The following is a 9987-nucleotide window of genomic DNA, read 5'->3' on the forward strand; positions in this document are numbered from 1 at the left end:
GTTGTTTGATGTCTGATGCCTTGTTGTGTACAAAAGGCTTCAAAGTCATTTGCTATATATTCTCCACCTTGATCAGATCTCACAGTTATGATCTTATAACTACTTTGTTTCTTAACAATTGCTTTAAAATCTTTAAAACAATTCAATGTTTTTAACTTTCTTTTTAAAAAATATATCCATGTTTTTATGCTAAAATCATCAATAAAAGTAAGGAAGTACCTATTTTATCCAATTGATATAGGCTTTATGGTACCACATATGTCTGTGTGCATTAACTCTAGTGGCTTATTTGCTTTCCAGTTGACTTTTTTTGGCAAAATTGAATATGTGATATTTGCTGAAGACACAACTCTCACAGACTTTATCTGGATGATCAATGTTGGGCATACCTTTGACCATCTTCTTTCTTGCTAGCATTTTCAGACTTGTGAAATTTAGATGTTCAGGCCTTAGATGCCAAAACCACTCTTTATTGTTGGTGATGACACTCAAACTCCTTATTGCAGCATATTAGATGTTTATAGAAAACATCATATTTTTTGAACATCTTCACATAGGTAATTAATCTTTTATTATAATCTTTAATTATTAGATTACAGTTCTTCACAAGAAGAGTGTAACCTTTCTCCAGAAATTGGCCTATACTCAGCAAGTTATGCTTAATGGTTGGAACATAATAAACATTTGCAATGTAGCTATGATTGCCATTTTTTAAATGAATTGGGATGTTGCCTCTTCTTTTCACTGGAATTTTTGAGGTGTCTTCAAAAGTGACTTGACCTTTTACAATTTCATCTAGATCTTTAAATAGATCTTATTGACCACTCATATGATTGCTAGCTCCAGAATCCAAATATCATATATTTTCTTGATTCTCACTTAGTCCTTGTTAGACTAATAATGTAGTTGGTCCTTTAATAATGACATTCTTCTTTGCATAGTTGGCTTGTTCACGTATCTCTAATAGAGCTTTCCTTTAATATTTAGTGCTATAGTGCACAAATTAATTGCAACTATAACACTTAATATTTCTTTTGTCACGGTTATTATAATCGTCTCCCTTTTTTCTAGGAGTAAATGATTGTTGTCTCCGACCTCCTCTGGTGGTATTTCTAACTCCTCTTCCTCTAAATCATGTATTCAAAGATTCTCTTCTTTGATATTGCAAAAATCCTTCTCGTCTTTATCGATTGCATTTTTGAGTGGTATATCCACTTGTTGGAATCTCCTTGCCCTTCTTGAGAGAGAACTTTAATTGTAAGGTATGCTTAATTGCCTTATCTCTATTTTTTTTCACAATCTTTTTCTTATGAGCTTGCAAAGAACTCATAAGCTCATTTACTATCAACTTATCCACTTCTTTGGATTCTTCAATAGCAATAATAACAAAATCAAATTTTGGATCTAGGAATCTTAAAATTTTCTTAATAATTCGAGCATCTGAGAGGACTTCTCCATTTATTTTCATCTAATTAACTACATCATAATTCTTATGTGATAATCAGAAATAGATTCTGATGACTTCATTTGCACTAATTCAAATTCACCTCGCAAAGATTAAAGATGAATCTTTTTTATTATATTAGCACCTTTGTATTTTTGTTGAAGAGCCTCCCATATTTCTTTTGATGTTTTTATGGAAACAATGATCTCAAATGTGGCTTAATCAAGACCTTGATAAATGATGGTCTTTACTTTGTTATCTTTCTTTTTATTGGCTCTAAAAAGTTTTTTTTATGCCTCTTGTAATGAATCTTCTAGTTCTTTGGACTCTTGTTCATCATAACCATATTTCACAATCTTTATACACTTTTATGAACTAAGAAATACCTTCAATCTGATACACCAATTATCATAATTGTCTTTAGTCTTGATATGAGTGTTTGTATATTTTTTGTAGTTATTTTGCTCTTTGAATGACTATATCACCTTTTAGGAGTTGAATTTGGCAAAACAGACACTGTAGATGGATCTAGAATGCTCAAAATAATAAGAAATCGGTCTGACTTGGTTGAAAATAGGTTAGAAATAGGCTGAACCGATCAGGAAATATTCTAGGGAATATTCTTTTGGCTCAACTAGTGGCTTAGCTTGGCGATGACTTAGATGGTATGGCGTAGCTCAAATATAACGCGCGTGTGGCTCAGTAATCTTCTTCCTCAGGGGCATGTAGACTGTGTATGTGCCATTACGGGCTCTGATAAAGTTGATTTTTTACACCAATGAGTTTGTATGGATGAACCCTACACTGTGGAATGATCAAAATGTGTTTTTAACAACTTTGAAAATTCAAGTATATCCTAAAACCTCTTATGTTTTCTAATGAATAGGGATCTAAGATCAATTGTTGGTGGAAAAAACCACTGATGGTGGCTTTGAAACACTCAAAGAGGATAAAACACATTGTTTTTATTTCAACAACAAAAAGCTTATAAAATAAATAAAAACTCTTTATACATACCCTCTCTTTCTTCCTAGTGTTTCTCTCTTATCTCTCTCATACATAATAGCATAAACTTAGCTTCTTATTTACACACAAATTAAAATTAAAAAAATTCAAACTTTAAATGTGAAGATAGGTGGCTGGTAGCAAGTAGTGGTTGGTTGGTTGACAGCTGGTGGCTGCAAGTGGTGGCTGATGGTTGACCTTCTAGATTGAGTTTACCACAACAATATATTCCTATGTGAGATAGAGAAAGAGAGGGAAAAGATTACGTGGTGGACATCAAAACCTGAATTAATTCCAGCACCATTGATCTCTTTGCTTTAAATAGAGTCCTTTAATAAATGGATCCATTCTTTTAGGACAAACAACAATTACGCTAATGCTCTTTAGGAGATACCCATGTTTTTTTGGGAGTCATGTGTAGTGTATCCTGTTAGTCAAACTTGCTTTTTCATCGTGTCATTAAACACATCATCACATTCCACGTAACAAGGTAGGATAGATAGTTTATTACCAGTAGTTTTTTTTTCTCTCCTTCTCTAAAAAGTTAAGGCTAGTTAACATTAATTTTTTAGCTTATTTTCTTCTACTATTATCTTTTCTTAAAAATATTAGTCTTATTGTTTTTTTAATTTCTTTTCTATTAGCTTATCCTAATTTTATTATCCTAGCTATATATTTTACAAATTAACTTAGATTGACTCATCTCTTATTACCAAAATTACATATATATCAAGTTAACTCAATTATTTTTAATCTAATTTTGTACTTCTAAGGTTATTTTTCTTATTTTTTGTGATTTGTTTTAGTAAAAACTTTATTTTTTATTATCATTATCTATTTTTTTCATCTAATGAAAATAGAACTGACTTATTAAAGTTAGTCAAGTTGTAACCCAAGTGGTTAGTTTTTCTTATTTCTTTAAAACAATTTGTGTCACTTAAACCATCATTGTAATTTTTTTATCTTTTGATTCTAATTTTTTTTTAATTGATTTCTTTTTTTAAAGGTGATTTTTCAATTTATATTTCAATTAATAACTTGCTTTTTATGATTTTTTATTTTGCTTATATAGCCTTGTTTTAATAGTTTTTTTTTTAATTTTATATGCAATTAATTTTTAAAGATATTTTATATCCATGAACTTTATTTTTGAAAAATAATATTTATTTTTAGATAATCTTTTTATTGTTTGATTGAATAAAAAATTGATTTTAATAAAAAAAACTTCAGTAAAGACAACCGAGTAAGTGAGCGAAAGAGATTACAGATGAGAACCTCAAGTTCACAAGTTTTATTTTCTCTCAATGAATCATCATCTAAAAGTTTACAAGGCCTTAAATAGGTTTGAAACCCTATTTCAACTAGGAAACAAAGTAAAAATTCAAAATTATAAAGGAAAGAAGCATATATGAAATTAAAAATAACAAAAAAAAATCATAAAAACTATCAACAATCTAAAGATCTAATTGTCAGAGTAGTAATTTAATTGATCAAATCCTGAAACTTCTGTAAAATTTTAAGCTCGATCCAACAGTCAAATTAAAAGTTATGGCTCTTTTCAGTAGTTATTCTAGTTTGGCGCGGTCAAAGCTTCTCTTGGGTCTAACCTCATCCCACTAGTCCATAAATATATATGTAGGTCATTTATGTAAATTCTTATTTAGTTATGACATATTCATATCTCATTGTATAATTATGACATATTTATGTAAATTCTTATTTAGTTATGACATATTCATATCTCATTGTCCAAAGTTACTTGTTATCGTAAGCCCAACTATATCATTAATATCAAGAAAAAACAAAAAAAAAATACATACTAATGTCTTATTCCTCCATTAAGACATATATGATAATACTACAAAATCACATCATATTAAGTTCAAGCAAGCTTCTCCCTCAACCTATATGGAGATTTATCTTACCTAGTTTAAGCTAAACAACTAGTGTTTTAGCTATTAGTTGATGCAACTCAGGTTGAACAAAGTTAGCATCTAATGGAGCTAAAATGTCGGTAGCAAGCTTCAATTGGACATATATTTTAACAGCTCCATGCACTAGATCTAATGGAAGTTACTTATAAGATCACAGTTAATAGGAGTGTCATGTGCATTGCTACCACCGCCTACTGGATGAGGATATAGTCAAAACTATTAAATAATATATTTATCTTATTTTATTTATTAAGGATATAATAGTATTTTCAACTTAACCTATATATAAGTTCTTTGTATTTAGGTTAAAGTGATAACAATAATACAAATCAATTAAAGAGAATTCTAGTCTCCTTCTCTTTCAAGTTTGTGTTTATTTTTGTGTTAATTAAATTATTTTAACATAGTATCAGAGCTGGTTTTATGAAACGAGACTTAATCCTAAATATAACTTTCACGGATCTAACTAATTAAACATATGTAGGGAAATATGAATTCTAAGTTCTATATCAACAAACCTTTACTCATTCCATTTCAGTATACAGTCTAAAGAAGAACTCTACAATTTCATGAATCACACCAAGTAAAATACCTATAAACCATCATAAAGGGAAAAACTTTATAGAAAAAATAAATAATGATGTTGGGAACTAAACTTACCTCACTCCCCAAAGATGTTACTCTTGTATTCCTACTCCAACTCCAGTGTAGTGGCGAATTTAAAAAGGGAACCAAGGGCATTTCATAATCTCAAAGTAATATCTATGGCTCTACCATCTACATCCTATGCATAGATAAAACAAGAGACAACTGAAGAGTTAGTGAGATCAAACAAACACAAATGCATGATATTAGGTCAATGTGTGTGCTTGTATGCATATTTTTTAAAAATTTAAATGATTAGATCAGATCAAACTCGTAACTCTTGATTAACAATACTTTGATATCATGGGAGACAAATAATAACCTAGTGGAATCCAAAATAAAAATTAATTCCAGCACCATTGATCTCTTTGCCTGGAATACAAGTCTCCTTAGAGATGAACCCATTACCTTAGTACACACAATAATCACACAGATATTCTTTGGGAAATCAAGTCCTATTAACTGCAAATGCCTAAAAAGAAATCCATGGGAAAACCAAGGGTGTTATTTGGCTTCATGTGAGAAAAAACTTTTTCATAATATTTGCCTCTTTTGCATGAGATAAAATCACAATTCTTCAAAGGAGAAAAACATGAGAAAGAGAAACAAAATGACCAACTAAATCTAAAATGTAAAAATACAGAATGTGAGATATAACACATAAAATAGGAGATGATATTTCATTAAATTGAAATAATTACCAAAGTTATCACAATGCATAGCAAAGCTTATACCATCCCTTTGGTTTGTAGAAAATAAAGGGTAAAAATAATAGTTAAATAGCGCTACGAAAAAAAAAGGTGATTCGTTATCATTTCCATTTCTTTTTTATGCAATACAGGCTTTGATTGAGTTAAATCTTTGCTAAGATATTTTAAAGGTTTTATTTTTTATGAAATAAAAATTTATTAGTTACCTGATATTGAAAATGACTTATAATAAAATTTAGAAGTTATTGTTCAAGATTTGTTATTTTTTTGTTATTAGTTTAGGCTCTCTTTTTTTATTATTTCTTTTAATATTATTTTATTATTTTTTCAACTTTGTTTAGAATATTTTTTCTAGTATATAATCAATCTAAAATAGCTATAATATTAAATTTTTATTGGAGAAAATATTTAAGAATAAAATTTTAAATTAAAATTTTACGTGCTAACTATATTAAGAAGAGTTACCTGTTTCTTATATTTATTGTTGTTTTTGTGTTATTTTTATCTATATTATAATTATAATTAATCTTTTAAAATTTCAACAATACCATTTTAATTAGTTTTAAATAAGCCCCATAAACTCTAGAAAATACGACAAAATCTCTTTATGATATAACACAATCTAAGCTTTAGGGTAGAAAAAAAAACTAAAGCATAAACTTAAGGAAAGTGATTTAGAAAAACTAAGCTAAACACCATTTATTAGCGTTAATTACATGTCATAAAACAACATCAACCTAGAAATTTTTGGCTTTAAAGTCTATCATTTTTTGCTTAGATAATAAATTGTTCATATAGGTTAAAGAATAAGATTGTTGAGATTGTTTACTCCTAAACTAGATAAAAAATAATCTTTATAGGCCTAAAATTTATTTTATAATATTTTGAATTTAAGGTAATATTTATTAAAAAAATAATATAAATTACATCTTATGCCATTGCTTAATAGTTTAAATTTTTGGATTAAGATATTTTTTTTACTTAATATCAAATATTTGCTTATCAAATAATCACAAGTTCAAATTTTATTAACCTCATTATCTCTTTAAATTAAAATTAATTAATAGTATAGAGTAATATGAGTCTATACAACTTTCAAGCAAAAAAAACTTTCAGTTAAAGAAGTATTAAAGAATAATATGAATCATATTTATAAATATGCTTTATAAAGTTGCAAAAATAAAAAAAATAAAAATGAGGTGTGTGTTAGAAAGGATTATAAATTTATAAGGTTGTGAAAAAAAAGGAATTATTTTTTTTTAAGTAAAGGACTAGTATGTTGGTTTGTGCTCCACAGCGGATCAATATTAACTTTTTTTTTAAATGTAAAAAAATATTAAAAATATAAAAAATACTTTAAATGTCTTGGGTCTAACGTCCATGTTAGATCTAAGAATCTTGGTTTGTAATTGTTTTTGGTATTGTCGACTTTATCTTGTCAAAACCTTTTCAATTATAATTTTAGTATGCCTCCAAGTTTTTTTCTTTTTTTGTTTTTTCAATCTCCTCTCTTTTTCTTATAGCTTTTGAAAAGATAGGAGAGAAAAAAATATATAAAAAAATGAGACTCTGAAAATGTATTAAAGTCTTAATTATATATCATTAGAATTATAAAAAAAATCTCAATGAAACAAATTTATCTAAATAAAAAAAAATTATAAATAGTAAATAAAGGAGGCCACATGAATTATTTAAAGGTGCTAGGCTTATTTACTTTTAAACTGCTTGTATAGCTCATTTTAGTTATTATTTGTAATTATTTTTTATATTATTAGATTTATCTTATTAAGTAATCATTAAAATCTTGATATTTCTCTGAATAATTTATTTTTATTAAATTTTATGTACAATAATTTTATAATTTAAAATAATTTATTTTATTTTTCTAGATATTTTTTTGCAACATATTATTATATCAAAACAGTTTTTAACTATGATACAATCCAAAAAAAAGTTTAATTGTTGTGTGGATTTGTGCCCGATAAAAAATACGGTCCGACCAACTATTCAAATAATTCCACCTGTACTACCACCCACCCTTTTCCTGCCTCTCCTTTAAACAACAAAGCAAAGCAACGACCACATTCTAAAGACCAAACTTTTGTCTTCTCTGTTTTAATGGGAGTTGCACTTATTAGTATTGTCAACAGGCAATTACATCAATACCCTTCTCTAGTTTGTTAGTGTTCCTATACTGGCTATGGAACCTTGTTCTTGGAACTCAGCAAGGGTGCAGGCCTCTGCATGTGAGGGAATGAGTGATGTGTTTTTGGTGAATTCTGGGTTACAAGCCGAAACAAGAAACTGGTCACGTTCAACTTCATCTTTGGTTTTGGATAATGAAAGAGGAGAGCTTGTGGAGGCTACCGTGAGAATGGAGAGGAAAGGAGTGTCGGCTGAGAAAAGCATTGCTGCTTTAAGGAATCACAGTGAGGCTGAGAGGAAGCGTAGAGCCAGGATTAATGCACATCTTGACACACTTAGGAGCCTAGTACCTGGTACTAGCAAGGTATTTGCTGTTTTTGTTTTGGTAATGTTAAAGTTTGAGTTGAATTGAATCATAGTTCTTAGAGCCTCTTTTTTTTTTCTTTTCTTTTTTTAATGAATTCTGTTTCTTAAAGCTTGAGAACAAAACTTGGCGAACGATCAGGTAATGTAATTGAAAGTGGTTATTATTTACTGTAATAACACGAGTTGCTTAATTTTATTTTTTGTAAGGCCTGTGCTGATATCTTTTGAATTTGTTAATTTCTTCAAGAATCTTGTATTACAATTCAAGTTCAATGTTAGGGATGCTATTGTTGGTGAATGTACTTGAGTTGTTTATATAAGAATGATTAGTTATCAATTAGTTCTTGGCAGTTGTATCACCCAAAACACATATATTACCTGCTATGATTTTCTGGTAACTTTTCTCATTACTTCTTCTTGATTGAAATTGATCATAAATGAATGTTATCCATGGAGTACTTGATAAATAAATCTTGATATTTTGATGGACTTGTTTGGCCATGTAAGAGCTGGATTGTTATGATCTTGTAAAGATTCCAGCTTATGGGCTTGTTGAGATGGGTTGCTGAATTACTAATCAATTTGAATCACTCAGATGGACAAGGCATCATTGCTTGCTGAAGTTATAAGCCACCTGAAGGAGCTGAAGATCCAGGCAGCAGGAGCTGGTGAAGGCCTTCTCATGCCACTGGATATTGATGAAGTGAGAGTAGAACAGGAAGAGGAAGAGGATGGTTTGTGCAGTGCCCCTTGTTTAATCAGGGCATCTATATGTTGCGATTACAAGCCTGAAATCTTGTCTGGTTTAAGACAAGCACTCGATGCTCTCCATCTGATGATAACGAGGGCAGAGATTGCGACTTTGGAGGGCAGGATGATGAACGTTCTTGTGGTGAGCAGCTGCAAAGAAGGGCTCGGTGGTGATAGCAAAGTACGCCAGTTTCTCGCTGGCTCCGTCCACGAGGCCTTTAGATCTGTACTTGACAAATTCTCTGCCTCGCAGGAATTCTCATTAAAACCCACGCTTTCGAATAAGAGGAGAAGGGTTGCTTTGTTGCAGCCGTTCTCATCATCTTCTTCTGGGGATCTCTGCAGTTGATTCCTTGCATGTTTGGCTTGTTCTGTCTGAAAACGAGAATCGTAGATTTACACGCGTCTCATCTCTGCATGACAGATAGATAGCTGGACGTGCTACACTTGTTGTAATGAAAGTTATTGATAGCATGGTGTAGTAATTATAATGTGTATTATCTCAACATAATTTCTTTGTGAAGTTATTTCAATTACATCTTCGACAGAAGTTTTAATAATTAACGTAAGTTGGCTTTTAGCTTTTGCTTGCCACAGTGCTTCAGCAGTGTTATTTTTGTCGGCATTGAACATTTACATTTGCTGTCAAGTCTCTTTTTATGCTTAGCATTGTAGAGCTCCACTGTGTCATATGCTCAATGTGAGTGAACATACATGTTACCAATCTCACGGTCTTCAATAAATGAAAAATGATTGACAGAAAGTGTATTTCTTTTGGGGAAATGGAAGGGAAAAGAGAGTTAAAATGGCTTTAGAAGCTGCAGACTGTCATAAAAGTAACAGCAGAATGTGTATTTCAAACGAGTTATAACTAGATTTGAGTGTCTGGCATCATAAGAAGGTTTGATCTTATGGATGAACCCCTTGAAATCCTGTAGATGTAAGCGTATTGTTTAATCTAAATTGACCTACTTTTATGTTCTAAAAT

At 30.0% G+C, this 9987-nt stretch overlaps 1 protein-coding gene across 1 annotated transcript; it reads left to right on the forward strand.

The window, feature by feature from the left end:
* The first annotated feature begins 7760 nt into the window (after positions 1-7760).
* On the forward strand, positions 7761-9668 carry LOC105135157 (transcription factor bHLH30-like). Its single transcript, XM_011039899.1, has 2 exons — positions 7761-8247; positions 8845-9668. The coding sequence occupies exons 1-2, from the start codon at positions 7939-7941 to the stop codon at positions 9346-9348; spliced, it is 813 nt and encodes a 270-aa protein (XP_011038201.1). The 5' UTR covers positions 7761-7938; the 3' UTR covers positions 9349-9668.
* Positions 9669-9987: the final 319 nt, after the last annotated feature.

This window comes from Populus euphratica, unplaced genomic scaffold (assembly GCF_000495115.2).
Source record: "Populus euphratica unplaced genomic scaffold, PopEup_1.0 scaffold55.1, whole genome shotgun sequence".
In the NCBI taxonomy this organism is placed as follows: Eukaryota; Viridiplantae; Streptophyta; class Magnoliopsida; order Malpighiales; family Salicaceae; genus Populus; species Populus euphratica.